Source organism: Primulina huaijiensis, chromosome 11, assembly GCF_012295235.1.
Source record: "Primulina huaijiensis isolate GDHJ02 chromosome 11, ASM1229523v2, whole genome shotgun sequence".
NCBI classification, from domain to species: Eukaryota; Viridiplantae; Streptophyta; class Magnoliopsida; order Lamiales; family Gesneriaceae; genus Primulina; species Primulina huaijiensis.
The window spans coordinates 19,136,236-19,155,757 of record NC_133316.1 but is presented as its reverse complement, the minus strand read 5'-3'; the positions used below and the strand labels follow the sequence as shown (position 1 = coordinate 19,155,757).

At 34.5% G+C, this 19,522-nt stretch overlaps 3 protein-coding genes across 6 annotated transcripts; 1 reads left to right on the top strand and 2 right to left on the bottom strand.

Moving 5' to 3' along the window:
* Positions 1-597: 597 nt before the first annotated feature.
* Positions 598-3,483, top strand: LOC140987190 (uncharacterized). Its single transcript, XM_073455602.1, has 4 exons — positions 598-871; positions 1,633-1,750; positions 1,825-2,053; positions 3,250-3,483. The coding sequence occupies exons 1-4, from the start codon at positions 720-722 to the stop codon at positions 3,276-3,278; spliced, it is 528 nt and encodes a 175-aa protein (XP_073311703.1). The 5' UTR covers positions 598-719; the 3' UTR covers positions 3,279-3,483.
* A 1,932-nt stretch (positions 3,484-5,415) lies between these two features.
* Positions 5,416-10,888, bottom strand: LOC140987400 (aspartic proteinase 36-like). Its single transcript, XM_073455884.1, has 12 exons — positions 10,436-10,888; positions 10,187-10,307; positions 9,594-10,021; positions 9,331-9,487; positions 8,853-8,935; positions 8,660-8,756; positions 8,417-8,489; positions 8,145-8,351; positions 6,994-7,118; positions 6,741-6,842; positions 6,550-6,647; positions 5,416-5,800 (listed from the first exon to the last, which is right to left on the bottom strand). The coding sequence occupies exons 1-12, from the start codon at positions 10,678-10,680 to the stop codon at positions 5,626-5,628; spliced, it is 1,911 nt and encodes a 636-aa protein (XP_073311985.1). The 5' UTR covers positions 10,681-10,888; the 3' UTR covers positions 5,416-5,625.
* A 1,973-nt stretch (positions 10,889-12,861) lies between these two features.
* Positions 12,862-16,480, bottom strand: LOC140987401 (aspartic proteinase 36-like). Of its 4 annotated transcripts, none has more exons than XM_073455886.1 (9): positions 16,106-16,480; positions 15,768-15,975; positions 15,062-15,489; positions 14,797-14,953; positions 14,315-14,397; positions 14,124-14,220; positions 13,891-13,963; positions 13,618-13,824; positions 12,862-13,215 (listed from the first exon to the last, which is right to left on the bottom strand). In XM_073455886.1, exons 1-9 carry the CDS (start codon positions 16,351-16,353, stop codon positions 13,106-13,108), a joined length of 1,611 nt encoding a protein of 536 aa, XP_073311987.1. In that variant the 5' UTR covers positions 16,354-16,480; the 3' UTR covers positions 12,862-13,105. The 4 variants fall into 4 exon arrangements, 3 of the variants coding, with proteins under 3 accessions (XP_073311987.1, XP_073311986.1, XP_073311988.1); XM_073455885.1 differs by having other exon boundaries at positions 12,862-13,218; positions 16,106-16,479; XM_073455887.1 differs by having other exon boundaries at positions 12,862-13,218; positions 15,855-15,975; positions 16,106-16,478.
* Positions 16,481-19,522: the final 3,042 nt, after the last annotated feature.

The following is a 19,522-nucleotide window of genomic DNA, read 5'->3' as shown; positions in this document are numbered from 1 at the left end:
TATTTTATGTTATATATTTGAACTTGATATAAGGATTTTCTGATTAAAGTAATTAATTTAATTTAATACTCATTTTATAAATAAAAAAAAAAACCTTTTTAAAAAACCAATCGAAGGGGCAGTATCAATCACCGACACCCCATCCCTGCTTACTAATCCCCTGTTAATCTAAAAAGGAAAAGTTGAGGGGTGGTCACACCATAACTGCATGTGTATGATCTGAGAGTTTGTCGTTTTATTAAAAATATAATTTGATAACAGTGTAATTCAAATTTTTTAAACCGTGTTCAGCTCAAACACCACGTTTCAATTGTTCTACTTAATAGAAACAATTATTTCATCCAACAACATACATTACGTAAGGTTTGTAGTTCTTACATTTAACTTACTAGAAATGTAATACATACACAAATTTAAGGTTTAAAATATAAGATAGATATAAATTTGATGAGATGCTTGTAATTTTAGAAGTTATCGGATTTATTTGTTAATATTTTGATATAAGTTTTTTTTTTTAATTTGAGTTTTTTTCCCTATAAAAATAAGAAATAAAATTGAACCGAACGAGATGAACAACAAAAACAACCGATCGGTTCTCAGATAAAAGCGGCTGCACAGATTCCGAGGTTCAATTGATCTCCGACTCCGAATCAAAACCCTGGTAGATATATCCCAATTACAGTTACCCTATCGCAATCAGACAGGGCAAGAGGAGAATTATGGTGAGGGAAGTGTCGGAAAGTTGCGTGGAGAGTCTGCTCACGGAGATCGTCTCCTCTTATTGCAACGGCTTCTACGCCAACAAGCCCGAGCTAGCTGCCCGAAGGATCGAAGCCATTGGCTTTCAGGTTGGCCACCAACTGTCTGAGAGGTTTGTTCTTATATACATTACCGATTGAAGTTTTGTTGTTATTTGTTTGATTATTTGGTGAGGTAGATATCCCATTTGAAATTGATGTCGGGTTAGATACTTGGAAGGTAATGCAAAATGGGAAATTGTGAAATTCTTTAGTTGCAGGATTGTGGTGGTATGTGATCGTCGATTGAATGAACTAGTGGAGGTTCTTTGGTCTTTAATAATGAAGCACAAGCCGTGATTGATGGTCTTGGAGAAATGTGTTTGTGATGGAAGCTATATGGATCGAGGTTTCTGAATTGAATGTGACATGATGCTGTTACATTTTTTTCAACAAGCGGACTCTTGTTTACTTTTTTATTTCTGCAGTGAACCTAGTGAAAGTTTTATATTGAAAGCTTCTTCACTAGAAAAGGTTATAATTCCTTCATAATTTGGCTAATTTGATTGAAGGTGGAAGTTGTAATAGTTTGAAAGCAGCTTAGGTGTTCTCGATTGACTGAATTCACTCATAGCTTGTTTATATAGAGTATCTTTTGAAACTACTTGCAGCTTTAAAAGAGAAATTCTAAAAACAAAATTATAGTGGAGTTAAGGCCAACGTCTTTGTCATTGCCTGTATTTTGATCCAATTAGTGCCAGTTCTTGAAAGGATTAAACAGTTTACATGAGAAAAATTTCATCTTGATGCAGAATGTTCAAATCACATGATATTTGGTGTCGCTTTTCATGTATTGATGAGGACACTCATTGAATGTCATCTGGTTTTGTGCCAGATATACAATGGATCGACCTAGGTTCACGGATCATCTGGAGGCTATCAAGTTCATTTGCAAGGACTTTTGGTCTGAACTATTCAAGAAGCAGATTGATAATTTAAAGACAAATCACAGAGTGCGTATGCGAATCTGAAAGAACTAGCAAGATAATTTCACATGATTTGTGTGACCAATTATGTTTCCTTGCAGGGAACTTTTGTATTACAAGATAATCAGTTTCGGTGGCTTGCACATATGTCAGTTGACCTGTCGGTAGAAGCCTCTGGTTCTATTCAAGATCCTTCAGCAATGGCAGACAATAAGGAAGCTCAAGCTACCGGCATGCATCTTTACTTTCCTTGCGGAATAATAAGGGGAGCACTTTCAAACTTGGGTATACCATGTGCAGTTTCAGCAGATATATCCAACCTTCCAGCATGTGAGTGTTTTTTAGGTTGTTTTTTCTATTTTTGTTGCATTCTCGGATCTGCTATAGAAGAAATAGTGAAATACATGATCTAGTAAAATAACATAAATACCATATTACAGAGATTTTTTTTTTAATTTTCAAAGACATCATCATCACAAATTCAACTTTTCATACAACACATGCATCAATATTGTTAGGTGGTAGCCTTTTTCACTCTTTTCTCTATCTTATATAGTGTTTTAAAAGGGTAATTTGAAGAAAAGATGGTTAAGAGATGTCGGTTCTTGACTTTTCTCATCTTATAAAAATGCTTTGGTTATATTGCATACATGCGAGTTATCGTATTGCTCAAAACTTGCATCAAAACTCGCACAAGGTTAAGTTTTGCTGCACCTGTTCTTTAACTACTGCTCTTGGTGCTTCAAAAGCTACATTAGATTGTAGGAAGTGATTTTTCCCATTGAACTTTTGAACTTAGGGAGGGGGGTAGAACTGGTTCATGGCTTGTTCGACTCAAACACAATTCTCACTGATCTTGGGCCTTTCACGTGTTTGTTCATGTATACGATATGACATATGATAAATGATCTTGGTAACAATAAAAAAAATCAATATAATTAAATATCTTTTATTATTAAAGATTTGCCTTGACCTTTTTTTATCTGTAATATTAATCGAGAAACCCACATAATAGCTACCTTCAGTTTCTTAATGTTTATTTTTTAATTTTTAAACTACCATTTACAATAGCTACCTATTTATCTTATTGAGTTGTTTCAACTGTTTTTACACACAATATTTTTGTAAATAATGACTGATTGCTAGACATGCATCTTAGATTATCTTTGATTTAATTATTTATTTTGTAATGTGACTCTAATTTTTCTGCTATGCCTCTTTGAGGATTTATTCACCTTAGTGTAAGAGTGGAAGTGACAATAAGAGCTGTTTTTGAGGCTCTAGACGATCACCCGATTTATTGATCATGCACATTCATCTGTCATAAGTCTTTCTGTATTAAAATTGCATAGTAGAGTAATATGTAAAAAGACATTATATGTTAAAGATCCTTAATCTCTAACAGCTCGAGTTTTAGAGATATTGTAACGAAGGCGAAATAAATGGTCACTGAACAACTTCATGAGTCATGACATTGTCATGACAGGCTAAAATCTTTGCTCCTAATCCGTCTCTGTGATTTTCAGGTTCTTTTGTGGTTCGTATAAAAGCCTGAGGAGGTCTGGGCATAATCGTGATTGAAATTTCAGGCTTCACGTTTTACATAGTTGTGAAGTCTTTTTTCACTCTTATTCCTACATTGTTTACCAATTCTAGCTATTCAGCCTATACTGATGGAAGGTATGTAAAACAGAAGTTATCCTTTTATTTGATTCATGCGATCTCTGTTTTGACTTGTTTTATAATACCTCCATTGGCTATGTCGTTATATCGTGCAATATGCGTAGATACTATATTAAATTATATTTTCGGGTTATTACTTGCATAATAAAGCATTAATTTTTTAAAATATAATTTGCTAACAAAAATATAAATGAGGGGAGCATGTAAACTGCATTTGCTCTGCATAGGATCGGGGGATTTATCTCCTAGGACCCACCTTTTATCCTATGTTTGGTGCAAGGATAGAGAGGATCCATTTATCTATGCCCAGGTAAATAAACACTCTTTCTCCACCCCCTCAGCGTCATGTGTACTAGTTGTTTTGTACATGCGTTGTATATGCATAATATAATAATAAATACAATGTAAACATAATGGCGAAACCTTAAAAAAATATTCATGTTGAAAATATTCAAATTCGACTTTTATTTATTTGAAAATTTGAAAAAAAAATGATAGTTCGAAAAAATGAAAAATTATATAGAATATATGGGGATGGTTGAAAGAGGAAAGTCACGTGGATAGTTGGGAAGAGAAAGTGAGTATTGTTGGGAAAGTTAAGTTTAAAATTAGTTGTTAATATTACATTAATGTCTTCTAGAGAGTTTGTTTATAAATAAAAACGAGGTATTTAAGCTCACTTGTTAAAAAGCCCAAATAGGTTCATGCATTATTAAGTAGTAAAGATTACTATCTTTACAGTTCCATGGATAATGTCCTGAAATTCCACACATGCCCTGGTCAAACCCCAAAAATGAGATGAGTTACTGCCACATTTACGATTTTTCATAGAAGCGGGGATAGAGTTGGTGTCTGATTCTCGAGCTAGAAGCCTTCTCTCCAAGGATAGTGCCTGAAATCTACAGGTAATAAGCGAGTTCCAACAATCGAGCTCTTGCACACGCTCAAACAACGAACTCGTGAATGAGACGTCAGGAGATTTTTTCGTCGTTATCACTCCGACGCTCAAGTCACTGTTGGACTGACGAAAAATAGAAAACTAACTATATTAGTGAGTTATTTATTTCTAAAATTGATTTTAGTTTTTAAAGTTTTTTTGGTTACTAAAAGCAATAAGAATGGAAAAAGGTGATGAACTATCAGATCCGTTTACCCAAGTCATCCACTAATTTCAATCTTTGAGTGCATGTAATTTTACATGTTTTATTAAAAAAACAATCCATGTTTTTAGTTATTACCCACACAAAAACGCAAAGTGCCTGCAATTTTCACACACAGTGGTGTGCTATATGTGATTTTTTTTTTCTTTTCACACACAAACAAGCCAAAGACTATAACACAGTGAGAATTTTTTTATTTTTTGATTACCAAACACAGATATTTAAAATGGATCATTCCTAATAAAAAGTAGCTGTCGAGCACACGTGCAACTATGAAATATACTCCATAGATATTATGCATGGTGCATATATCATATATTTTTAGTTTTAAAATACTTGAATTGATTTATAAAATGGACGAGATATAATCTCCTCAGTTCATTGATTGATTGGTTAATTGATTAATGACAATAATTTGTGTGAGATGATTTTACGGGTCGTATTTTGTGAGACAGAGCTCTTATTTGGCTCATCCATGAAAAAATATTACTTTTTATGTTAAGAGTATTACTTTTTATTCTGAATATCGATAGAGTTGACCCGTCTCACAGATAAAAATTCGTGAAACTATCTCACAATAGACCTACATTAATATTCAAGGGGAAGTGCAAAGTCAAAGGGTATTGGATTAAATCGTAAAAATGTACAAGGATATTTTTAATATTTAGCATGGTGCCATGTAGTTTTCAAGTGACACTCAAGTTTAAAGTTTAATAATATAGTAAAGGCAAGTCACGACTCACAACTAATTGACTATCACATTCTGCCGCAAGGATGAATTCCGTACAAAAATGTGAATGCTGCTAAATCATGAAAATGAAAAAATATATTCTTCTCAAAAAAGGAAAAAATATATATATATATATATTAAAGCACAGCTGCTAAAGTCAGTCGTGAATTTCTGCTATTCATACAGACAGACGTATATTGGATACGCTAGTTACAAGTGCGGGGTCGTTTCAAGGAAGCATTTCGGTGCAAGGACTCCATTGACAGGACAGGAGCTAACAGCAGACAACACATGCTAGGCTGATACATGATCACAAAAGTCAGGTATACTTAGGAGTTCTGCAACGGCTGAAGTTCTTGCTCGGCTACGATGGACTCAACGGGCTTGTACGGATTAGTAGATCGCTCCCTCCTCCAAATAAACCATGCCCCAGACGCCAAAATTCCAATCCCCAAGATTACAGCAAATGAGACAACTACCAAGTAATATTGCTGCCACCATGTACTGCATCGTTGTAGAAATTGTCGAGTTTAGTATATTGTATATCAAGTTCTACTGCAGATTTGTAACAACTTTAGCTTTTGAGATCTGGAAGAAGTTTCCGTAACAAAAATTACCACGATCAACCATCCCATCACTTTTCTGAATTTATATTCATCATTGACACTTCTCTATGCCATCATGCTGGGATGTGATGTAAGAGAATATATTTACCGACACAAATATAAATTTGATATATATTGTGTTTAATATTTTGTAGAGGATATGTTAGATGTATTTTAAAATAGCAGCTTAGCATCCTTAGTTTCAATGAGGCGTTCACCACACATTATGCCCAGACTCCATGCGGTGCTTGTGCCAAACTGCCAATAATAACGACGAACAAAACCACCACCCCCAGCTTCTCCCCTCTTCAATCTTTTCTCTCCCTCCTCTCCAAAAATTCTGCCATCAGATCCCTACATGCCAGGAACAGCCCCTCCTATGCTTCCACTTAGTGCTACCACAAATAACAACCTGCAATAAACTCAATCCCGATCTTCTCTATAACGCATACAATCCCAATCCAAAAAATTAAAACCCACCATTCCCTCGTCTCTCTTCACCCCTTCTCTTTTCCAATCCAAATAACATCGCTCCAGATAGTATTCTCAAAATTGCTTTTATGAATTTAAAATATTTTTTTAAAAAAAAGTGCAGACACACAAGTTTACCAAGAATAGAGACACAAAGGAAATCATATTTTAGTTTACCGATTTTGTGGGGGTTCAATGTTCCATTCGAACAATTTATAATTTCCAAAGCTGTCAGGAAGATGCAAGCTGTTTTCATTCAACTTGGAAATAATATCCTGGTAAAAAGAAAAATAAAGCTGTAAATGTTTCTGAGCCCCCTTAAAATAAAGATTTAGACAAGGGAATCCACAGTTCAAAACAAAGTTTACCATTGCAGCACTATTTGAGATATAATCAGAAGATTCTGCTGGAGCAATGGCCCATCTTAGTAGTGTATCATTCTCTCTTGAAGTGAAATTCATCAATTGAACCTGCAAAATGATTCATCTCAAAATGACGAGAGTCATTGTACCATGCAGCAATTACAGATGAGTAACATAAATATCAGGTTTTAATGAGAAATTAAACTAATTTTCAAATTTTGAATTCCATGGTGATTGTTAACAATTTTTATTGATGTACCTGAGAAGCATTAACATCCAATTCTTTTGCAATGTACAGAGCAAGTTCTGGGATGTGAGGCTTCAAATCTGAGTACTTTACACTCAGCAGCATAGAGAATGTTATGAGCCCTATTTTAATGTCCCCTGCAAATGCGAAAAATTGCCAAAATATGCTTAGTCTCATTGCTGCTTGTTGGCTGAAAGGAATAGTTGAATAATTCTTAGAAATAGTAGAGATACAGGAAATAATCCACATGAATAGAGAATGTTTCAGCTAGAAAAAATTGCTGGGTTATTTTTTAATGTTGGTTGAAAGAAAAAATAAGGAATTGTTTTCTTCTCCTGTAATCGGAATCGAATGGAGTTGATGTCTACTTTTAACAAAAAAATGACTTAAATACTTGAAAACTACATACATTTCTTACTGTAACAGATTCCCCTTTCTCTCCTGGTCTTTCTCATAACTAGCATTCTCCGCTCAAAACGAGATTCTGTGCAATTGTTATATGCAAAAGATTCTTTTTGTGTATTTGACTAGTCTGCGTCTCTCACTGCTGAAATGTAAGTCCCACTTATTGTAGTTTACAAATCTTTCTCCTGATCTAGCGTTGTCAGCTTAGGCAAGAAGATAAGTTTCTAAATAAAATTATATTTATAGGATTTCATCGAGACACCTAATCAAAACATGTGTTTATTATTGCAATCCTAAATTATTGGTTTGGAATGATGATCAGTCTTCCAAATTTTTTTATCCCTTTGACTTTGGTGCTCTTCTGGGCTTGAACCCATGATACATACCATTTTTTATGAATCTTTTTTATATTTAACTATCGATCATCACATCCTGCTAAAGTATTCGCATTCACATGTAACCTCTCATTCCCCTAAAAGGTGTCTCCCACAGTTTACTTTTTACTTCGAGAAACTAATCACGACAGGTGGCTCTCACATTCCTTTGCTTCTTCAAAAGAAGAAGACGGAGATGAAGAATAAGACAGCAATGAGCGTCTTCATTAGTATGGCTTTGACCATGCACAATAGGAAAGTCTGAATAGATTACAAAATAATCATTTAACTTGTTAAGATTTAGAACTTGAGCAGAAAAGGTTTGCAAACGGCAAAAATTAGCATGACATGCAACAGTAAAAAGAACACAGTACTTTGTTATACCTGGGCCTTTGAATGGTGGGGGTTCACTAGGAGCTAGTGTAGGAGATGTAGCCATGCTGGAATTAGTCTGATTCAAGCCTGACGGCAGTGGTGGAGGGGCAGGAGATATGTTGAGTCTCTCCCATAACTCTGAACAATTGGTTTTCCAGAAACCAATCCTTTCATGTTCACGGTCATATGTCACAAGAGTATTACGGACAACGATACCTATTACCAGTACATATAAGCAAATATACATCTGTTAAATGATACCCATTAAAGACTGAGCTTACCCCCCAAAAGAGTGGTTGGGTCCTTCCCGTTCTGAAAAATCCCAAGGCAGTATGAACCACGCATCTTCGAATGCTAAACAAAAGAGAAAAAAAAGGTCAATAAAACAAAAACCAGAAGGACATTATTATATAGAATTGGCTGCACCAATAACCAGAAAAACAAATGTACACACATTAGGTTGAAATAGACTATTATATACTCGAAGGAAAGACTTCAAACAAGATAACACAAAGGTAACCTACTCTGAACAAGTAGTTCTCAGGGGACAACAATAGCTTCTGTCCATTGCCAAATACCATTTCAACCGATGGAAATGATTTTGAGAGTTGTGAAGCATCACTGAAGCAAACATTCACACTCAATTAATGGTCACACAAAAAAAAATCGCTGAAAGCTTTGATTTCTTTAAAGACTCAATTATGATAATCATGTTACCTTCCAGCACCTGAGAAGCAAATATCATTGTAGTTAGGGTCAGGACCTTGTATTCGTTTAAGGGACTTGAGTTCCCCAAAGATCTACAGATCAAAAATGATAAACATCAGTACTGAAAAAGGGAATCATGCAGATTCTTCTAACAATTGAGTAACATAATTTAATTGCTAAAAGGGAGCTTTTAAATGTTATCTCCAGCTTCCAATGTATTATCTTAAGTGATTGCAGAAGCTTGTAGTGTTTTAAGCACAAGACTCCACGGAGGAGAAAACAAGAGGATTTTTTTCAAGCCTTCAAACAAATGACAAGAACAAGCTGCCTTTTTGTGTGAGAGAGGAAGGACAAAGAAGAGCAGATATTTGTGTTTTGATGCCTGGCTGGAAATTGTGTGAAAAGTTAAAAGGTACAATAACCTAACTAACCACAATTCCTAGACAACCATAGATAAATGGAAAAACCCAAAAAAGAAATATCTTACGGCTGTTTTGAAGGCTCTGAAAGCAAATTCTGGAAGATAAGCATAAGTTGTGCCACTATCCAGCACAGTTCCATGTTTACCATCAAATGTCTTGGGATGCAGAGGCAGCGCTTTCCCAGAAACACGTATCTCCGTCAGCTCAATATTGTAATATGGACTGTTGCCATCCCGAAACTAGAGTAAATGCGTGAGATGTATCAAGTGTACTTGTTAGGAAAGAGCCTAACGTTCCATCATTATACCATAAATCTTCCTAAACATACCTGCGCAAAGGGTCAGAACGGGTAAAAATCATATCAGCAGGGGATGAAATTCCTCCAAGAACCATTGTACCGCCACCCAAATCCATTCCACCATAGCACAAAGAAAATGAATCACTAATTACACCTTTGTCAACGAGTTGATCCATGATACTAAGATCTCCACGGCCCAAACCCATTATACCATCAGCATGTTGGCTGTAAAGATCACCTGTTTCCATGTTTTCGCAACCAAAAACAGCTCGTTGGGGTTCCAGTTCACTTTGATTACCGAAGGACACAATGTCTTCACCTAGGACCCCACTGCTAGAACTCATTTCAGCATATTGTCTTTCATAAGTGCATTGCTTTCTGTCGTTATCGCAGGGGCAATCAATGTTGCACTTCACTGGTTTGTAGGTACTCGACAAATCGGGCTGAAACTTTGGATCCTATTAAATTCAAAAATTGAAACCAACATCATGCAAAGGCATTAAATTTAGCATGATTAAGAGTAGCATTGTAATAAAATGGAATGAGAAGTGATACAGTAAAGTAAAGAACATATTCAACCTCAATCCAACACTTTTTAATAGAATACGAAAGAAGCAATTGACCTGATGCTTGCCACACTGTTCGCAAGTGGCGCAAGGAACATAAGTAACAGTACTGCCCGTATCAACTATGAGCGCAAACATTTGGGGCGGTGACCCGATCCATAAGCGAGACGTGTAATACCTGCAAACCCACGACATAAATCAAACAAGCAAAATCAGATCTCATCAAATCACCACTTAACAATTCAAGAAACGACTCATTAGGTTCAAATCAAACCAACAAACAAAGTCAAAGACTACGGAGCAGACCCGTTAAGGAGGAGATCGTCGTGGAGAAACATGCGGGCGGTGCGGTGGGAGTTGTTCTGGAGCTGGCGTTGGGGATATGAGTCGATTTGGCGGCGGTTGTTGCGCAGAAACAGAGGTAGGAACATGGTAGTGGTATTACTATGAACATGATCACTTTTCGAATCCGGGATTGATGAAATCGGAACGAAGAACAAGGGGAGAATGCTGGAGGTGAGAACGAAAGCGAACAATGCTCCTCCTGCCATTGACAAGCACGAATGAATGCGATCTGGTATTATGGAGGGGCACCGATAGCGAATCGATCCAAATTATACATCACGGTCATGAATGTTGAATTGCTTCTTTGGCTATAGCTCCTCCCTCTTCCCTTTGCGTGTGTGCACGTCGAAAGACGGGGTTGACGTTGATTTGTTTTCTGACATCCGTGTGTGAATGGGCTTCTTTGCCAACATCCTTAATCTATTAATTTTTGAAAGTCAGATTGATTTTCATTGAATTGTTATTTCAGTAATAAAATACACCATATCAATTTTATGATACAAATATTTTATTTAAATTATCAATTAAAAAATATTATTTTTTGGAAATACGAGTTTATTATTGTCGTTTTTTTGTTTCTACATGTTACCTCATTAAAGATTCTCATATTTTTCGGATAATTTTCTCATGTATAGTTGTCTTTTTCACTATACACCTCCTCACTATTCAATTTCTCTTCATTGTTGATACTAAAATCTTCAATAAACTGCAAACTTCTAGTTAATCAGAATCTAATAATTTTCGCTTTTTGGTTGGATACCCTCCCGGCGTACGTTGTAATAAAAAAAAAAAGAAATGTGACACTTAAAGAAGAAAACCCTGAACTTTTTTTTTTAACATGTATTCATTCACCCTGACCCCTGGTTGCTCATGCACACAGTTAGGCAATACAAATTGAGATTGTTTGCTATTCTATTTGACCTCCATAGTGAGTAGTAGAGTTGTTTAAACGGGCAAGCTGGATGGACAAGCCCACAACTCGTCAAGCCTGTCATAACCCGTCATTTGGCAGTACAGGGTGTACTGGCTCGTCATTTAGGCAGGTTGGGATACTGTCAAGAATAAAAAGATTCTGAAACAAATAAATTACTTTTGATGTGTATATTTTGCACAAAATATAGTTGATAATTATATAGTAAAAAATAAAAATGTCAAGAAGATTGCCAATAGCATTCACATTTCATGATATACCAATTTGTCGTCGCTAAACTTTAACATTCAAACTAGTTCATGTTATATACTCGTGTTAAAATCAATGCTTAGACAAATTTTGGATGCCCAAGATAATTACGGAATCAAAGAAGTAACTTTATAGCAGTAAGCGACAGCCGAACGACCGTCTACCACCTAAGTGTTGGGGAATTACACCCCCGAAGCGATGCCAACCACGATGATAATATAGTACCAAAAATGCAGAATAAAATAATCAACAAGAACACAAAGATTTACGTGGTTCACCCAATATAGGCTACGTCCACGGAGCACTGCAACTTTTATAACTGGAAGAAATATTACAACAAGTGTATACACCAATACACTAAATATCTCACTCACATCCCAACTCGAGTATACCGAGAAAATAATTTCTCTAACTCACACAAGAGAATTCCCGCACTCAAGAAAAAAATATACTCTTTTTTTCTATGCACTCTGTTTTTATCAAAGCTAAAAAACTTTTAATTTTGGGATACAATAACTGAAGGAATTGAGTTCTATTTATAACTAATTCTCTTCAGCAACTTTCTTAACAAAACCGATGTGGGATTGAGAAAACATATTTTAATATTATTTAATTTAATACGTGGAGCTCACCCTATTAAATAATCAAACCTAACACTAAGTGTTCAGTGCCTATAAAAAAGCTAAAATTTTTTTAATTTTGAGATACAATAACTGAAGGAATTGAGTTCTATTTATAACTAATTCCCTCCAGCAACTTTCTTAACAAAACCGATGTGGGATTGAGAAAACATATTTTAATATTATTTAATTTAATACGTGAACCCCACCCTATTAAATAATCAAACCTAACACTAAGTGTTCAGTGCCTATAAAATTTTTTCCTTAAATACCTAAATTCTCTTGTTTATTTACGTATTTCTCCAATAATTCTATATCGGATTCAAACTCAAAATCAATAACATATTATTTCACTTTATACGATTCAAATTGATTGAAAAATATGTAAGACAATCTTTTTTTTAAAATCTATATATTATATTAGACGGACGGCCAGCCGGCTTCTAAAAATCGGACAGTGAACGACCACCCAATGTTTAGGTAACCACCTAGCGGTCTTAAGCGACGTCTTTTAGAACACCGATTAAAACAAATACTCAACGAGTGATGTGCATCACAAGATGTAAAAATAATAAGGTATCATTCAATTCTTAATGAAACACGTACAATAAAACAATTTAATATTTTCGGTCACAAATCAGAAAAGAAAATATCAATCCGCAACTTTTTGGTAACATACACAAAGAAATGTCTGAACACAAAATATCTGAAATGTATACCATGTTTGGTAACATACACATAACACACAATACCCACTTCAAAGCAATTGTACACAGAATAGAGAATATATCGAAAAATGATATGAAGCATAACGTAATTGTTTGAAGTCAATTACTGAAACAGAACATTGAACGGAATCATCCAAAAAAATAAGAAAACAGTGTAGATCATCGACGACCAGTCAAGTAAGGCCGTTGAGATTGAAGACGATGAAAAGCTAGCTGCTGCATTCACCAAAGGAGAGACAAATAACCAGGAAGAAAATACAGAAAAGGATATAATCATTAAGATAAAGAATGAAAGAAAGAAAGAAAGAAAGAAAGAAAAAATTTGACAAAGTATTAATGTATACGGAGCTATATTTGTTTCCTAGCACTCCTATTCAAAATCCTCAAACATAAATGATTACTCAACAAATAAACTACTCTCACGTGCAACGAATGTGTTTTTTACTAGTAAATATAAATTTACGACCGAGGATAAGAAAGACAAGTTCGAATAGATTACAATCGAAAATAATCATATTACCTTGTTAAGATTTAGAACTTAAGCGGAAAAACATTGTTACCAGCAGAGACTAGCATGACATGCAACATCAAGCAGAACTCAGTAATTTCTTATACCTGGGGTTTTAAATGATGGAGGTCCACTAGAAGCCAGCGTAGGAGCTGTTACCGTGGTGGATTTATTCTGATCTATGCCGGATGGCAGTGGCGGAGAAACAGCAGATACATTGAGTTTCTCCCATAACTCTGAACAATTGGTTTTCCAGAAACCAATCCTTTCATGCTCACGATCATATGTCACAAGAGTATTGCGAAAAATGATACCTATTACCATCAAATATGAGCAACACATACAGCAATTAAACCATAAAAATTAAAGACGAAGCACACCTCCCAAAAGAGTGGTCAGATCCTCCCCGTTCGTAAAAATCCCAAGGCAATATGAACCAGGCATCTTTGAATGCTAAACAAAAATGGCAAAAAAACAAGACCCATAAGAACGTTAGTACATAGAATTGGCGGCATAAATAACCAGAAAAACAAATGTAAATGCATCAGGATGAAAAAGATTATTATATGATGGAAAGCAAGACTTCAAACAACATAACACAGGTAACACCTACTCTGAACAAGTAGTTCTCAGGGGACAACAATAGCTTCTGTCCATTGGAAAATACCATTTCAACTGATGGAAATGATTTTGAGAGTAGTGAAGTATCACTGAAGCAACGTTAGCACTCAATTAATTGTCACACAAAAATAAATGACTGAAAGTTTTGCTTTCTTTAAAAACTCGATGATGATAATTATGTACCTCTCAGCACCTGAGAAGCAAATATCATCGTAATTAGGGTTAGGACCTTGTATTCGTTCAAGGGACTTGAGTTCCCTAAAGATCTACATGACAAAAAGGGTAAACATCAGCACTGAAAAAACTGAATTACGCAGAATTTTCTAACAGTTATATCAAATTGTTTAATTGCTTAAAGGGGAGTTTTAACTGTCATCTCCAGTGTCAACTGGAGTATCTTTAGAAATCACAGAAACTTGCAGTGTTTTAAGCACAAGAATCCCAAGAGGAAAAAACTAGAGGATCTATGCAAATATCAAGCCTTCAAACAAATGGCACACCCTGTGTTTTTTCTATGTGATTGAAAGAACAAAAAAGAGCAGATATTTGTGTTTCAATGTCTGGCTCGAAATTATGTGAAAAGCTAAATGGAAGAACGAACAGAAAAATTATAAATCCTAGACAACCACAGACAAATGGCAAAACCCAGAAAACAAGTATCTTACGGCTGTTTTGAATGCCACAAATGCAAGTTCTGGAAGATAAGCATAAGTTGTACCACTATCCAGTACAGTTCCATATTCACCATCAAAAGTCTTGGGATTCAGAGGCAGCGCTTTCCCAGCAACATGTATCTCCATCAGCTCGATATTGTAATATGGACTGTTGCCATTCCAAAACTAGAGTAAATGTGTGAGATGTATCAAGTGTACTTGTTAGGAAAAAGCCTAACATTTCATGGTTATACCATAACAGTCTTCCTAAACATACCTGCGTAAAGGGTCAGATCGAGTAAAAATCATGGCAGCAGGGGATGACATTCCTCCAAGAACCATTGCACCACCACCCACATCCATTCCACCATAACACAAAGAAAATGAATCACTAATTACACCTTTTTTAACTAGTTTATCCACGATACTGAGATCTCCACGACCCAGACCCATTATACCATCAGCGTGTTGGCTGTAAAGATCACCTGTTTCCATGTTTTCGCAACCAAAAACAGCTCGTTGGGGTTCCAGTTCACTTTGATTACCGAAGGACACAATGTCGTCACCTAGGACCCCACTGCTAGAACTAATTTCAGCATATTGCCTTTCATAAGTACATTGGTTTCTGTCGCTATCGCAGGGGCAATCAATGTTGCACTTCACTGGTTTGTAGGTACTCGACAAATTGGGCTGGAACTTTGGATCCTATTAAATTAAAAAATTGAAACCAACATCATGCAACTACATCGACAAATGCAACACAGGATAATCAAATGAGTGGCATCAAAGCAGATGATGATTGGAAGTAGCAACAAATTTTTGTCATACTACCATTTGGCCACTACAGGGCCAACATGAACACGATCACATGACCATCTAAAAATTCAATTGATTTTTAAAAGGAAATGAGAAGCAAGATTTGTTTATTTCATAATCTAAAAAGACATTAAATTTATCACTATTAAGAGTAGAGTTGTACTCACAAAGGATGAGAAGGAGACACAGTAGATTAATGAAATATTGAACCTCAATCTACAATATTTTACCGGAATCGGAAAGAAGTAAATGACCTGATGCGTGCCGCACTGTCTGCAAGTGGTGCAGGGAACATACGTAAGAGTACTGCCCGTATCAACTATAAGCGCAAACTTCTGGGGAGGTGTCCCGATCCATAAGCTAGACGTGTAATACCTACAAACCCACATCATAAATCAAATATCCCAACCAGCTCTCATCTAATCACCCGTTGATACATTCAAGAACTCGCTCATTAGATTCATATCAAACCAGTAAAAGAAATAAAAAAAGCTACGAAGCAGACCCATCAACGAGGAGACCCTCACGGAGAAACATGCGGGCGTTCGCCCTGTGGGAGCTGTTCTGGAGCTGGCGTCTGGGATATGCGTCGACTTTGTGGGGGTTGCTGTGCAGAAACAAAGGTAGAAACATGGTAGTAGTATTCCGACTAATACAATTAGCTTCCGAATCCACCATTGATGAAATCGGAACGAGGAACGAGGAGAGAATGGCGGATGTGAAGACGAAAGTGAGCAATGCCTCAGCTGCCATTGAGATTGAAATACAAGGAGCAAAGAGATGCAATCTGATATCACAACAAAAAATGCTGCTCTGCTCTCAGTTCCTCTTTGTTAGATGTTCATTCTTCGTCTTACTCTCCAGCGTCAGCGTCAGCGTCAACGTCAACGTCAAGTATGAAATTCTAATTCCCACTATAATTATCTATTACTAATCATATTTTAAAAAAATATTAACCGATTAAATAAATAATTAATTAATCCAAATGCCACCAAAAAAAATGCAAAAAATCCGTATTTACTAAAACAAATATTCAATCACAACATATGTTTTCACTAAAAAAATATATTTGTACATCAAGAAACTAATATAATATACACGTTAGAGTTGTAAACGAATTAAATCGAGTCGAATATGACGAAAATTTGAAGGCTTGAATTCGGCTTTTATTGGAGTTCGAAAATTTTAAAACATTTGACTCGAATTCGATTCGAATTAAAGATTGAGTTCGAGTTCGACTCGAAAGATTCGAATATGTATGTTAATATTTGAACTATTGCTCGAAAATAAGTATTCGAAATATTCAAAGTTTATTTATTTAACATATAACTATATTATATTAATAAATATTAAAGCTAGCGAATTATCAAATAAAATAATTTGGGCTAAAGTTCGACTTGAAAAGCTTGTGAACCAGCTCGGTTCGTTTACACCCTTAATCCACACTATGCATGTATATAAATTAAATTTTAAAAATATTGTCTCTCAAAAAATAAAAAAAATTATCTTTTGTACAATAAATTTATGTCTCAAATATTATAAAGTTCAAATAATTCTTATAATTAACGTTAATGTTTGAAGTTTCATTTTATTGTATTTTGTTTATTTTATAAATACAAGTATTCCAATGAAAGGGTATTTTGGGTAAAAAAAAATTGGTGTATAATAATAGACCAATGATGTTATCGTATAGGGTTCAACTTTATGTACGGTATTAGTGCTCATTTGCTACAACCATTTGTATTATTGGAATAATTATTTAAATATGATTTTTGTTATTTTTTAGAGGCAATTTTTATTTTCAAATTAATAATATTTTAATGTATTTTTATTAAGAGTGATATAATCATCTACAAATATGAGAAATATAAATAAAGATAAAATTGAAATATTTAAAAAGAAAAGCTATTTTATAAAAACAAAAAAAATACAAAAAAAATTCATCAATAAAATTAAAATGTATTTGGATCGAGATATTTGAAGTCATGGATCACAAATTAATTTATTAAATTGTTTATACGAATTTATGTTGGATGAATTTAAATTTTACCTATTTGTTAATTTACTTATATAGAAGTAATAGTAACCTGGTGCAATATGCTATCAGGCAGCCAAGGAGGGTCGGCCTCACCTTCTAGCCAATTTTTTGTTGAATTTGGCAGGACGGGACGAGGCGGACCATTCTAAATTTTGGTTGGTCGAGATATTACCAACTCAACTCAACCCACCTATTTTATGTGGTGGATCGACCGTCCAATTGACCTAACTCATTTTGATAGGTGTACAAAAGATTATTTCAACTTCATACTCAAATCACCGGCGAATAGCATTTGGACCTTACTTGAAATATCAAAAGATCATGAAATTTCAAATTTTAATTTTAACTGCATAAATATCTCTCATTGTTTGAAAAAGTAGCTCACAACCTCTATGTCATAGAAATAAACTTCTTGCGCTGTGAGTGAGGATTTTTGTTTTTTTGAAGAGTTTTTAACCAAAAGAACCGTAACTGTCATTTACCTCAAGATTAAAATTGTTGGCTTCATTGTTCATTTGAGCCATCTTTTTCGATACATCGTGGAGTCTTCTCACATATCCATACATCAAGCACTTTGGAAAGCTTAGATTTACAGTACCCAACTTATCCAGTATGTTTTCTGCAATATTAGGGCTGATATCATAATCGTGTTGTCCGAAAAGAAGAAAATTAAGGATATGTCGTACTACAATTGCTCGGTGAACTAGTGCGAGTTCTTTTGTTGGCGTCAACTTGAATATAATATGTTGCTTCCCGATAGATATGAATATGAATATCATGTTGATTTAATAGGTTCGAGTTTTAACAGCTATTGTGGTGTTAACAGCCGAGTTAAACCACATTAAGATGAGGTTATGTCCATGGTACGATGTGATTTGAAGCAGGTTTGATTCATGTTTCATGGGTTGCTTGTGCTTTTTTCTAATAGTGTTGGTTGTTCTCTTGATGAAGTAAACTCAAGATAATATGCTTCATTTTGATGTAGTTTGAGTCCGCTTGAGTTTAATTGTGTTGTAGCAACATGTGTTTAATTGTCTTGTAGCTCAATGTCGAAATATGAATTTCAACTTTTGTAATATGATCAGATATGCATGTATTGATTTTGGTATTTGGTTTTTTCATTCATCAAATTAGTCATTTAATTTTAGACCAAGACAATAACAAATGATTCAACAATTAGTAAAACATAGGAAAATAAGTTGTATTATTTGGTTTTTTCATTCACCAAATTAGTCAGATAATTTTACATATCTATTATTATTATTATTATTATTATTATTATTGAAGAGCACCACATAATAAACATCTTGATGTGTTTTATGTGGTTCTTCTTAAAATAGGCTCATATAAATAACCACCTTAAATCAATTTTTTGATTTTTTCCTTACAATTTTCTAAAATACTCATTTCAATTAATTAATAATACACTATATTAATTTTTAATATTAAATTTTTTTAAAAACATGTGATATATATACATTGAATTTTTAGGAGAAAAAACATTATGCCAACACAATATATTTTAGAGTAGGTATTTCATAAGACGGTCTCACGGATCTTTATTCGTGAAACGGATCAATCTTGTCCATATTTACAATAAAAATTAATATATTTGACATAAAAAGTAATATTTTTTCGTGAGTGACCCATATAGGATATATGTTTCATAAAATTAACCCGTGAGACCAGAGTTTTTGTCTTTATTTTTTATAAAAATAAAATTACAAAACATCCATTATCGCGTGCAAAAATTACTAGTTATTAATAAAATCAGTGCTCCAATCTATACGAGGGATACACGACATTTTTCACGCTTAGGAGATAAAGATTATTGATGATATTTTTAAATTTTAAATCTAAAAGATTGAATTTCTGATATATATA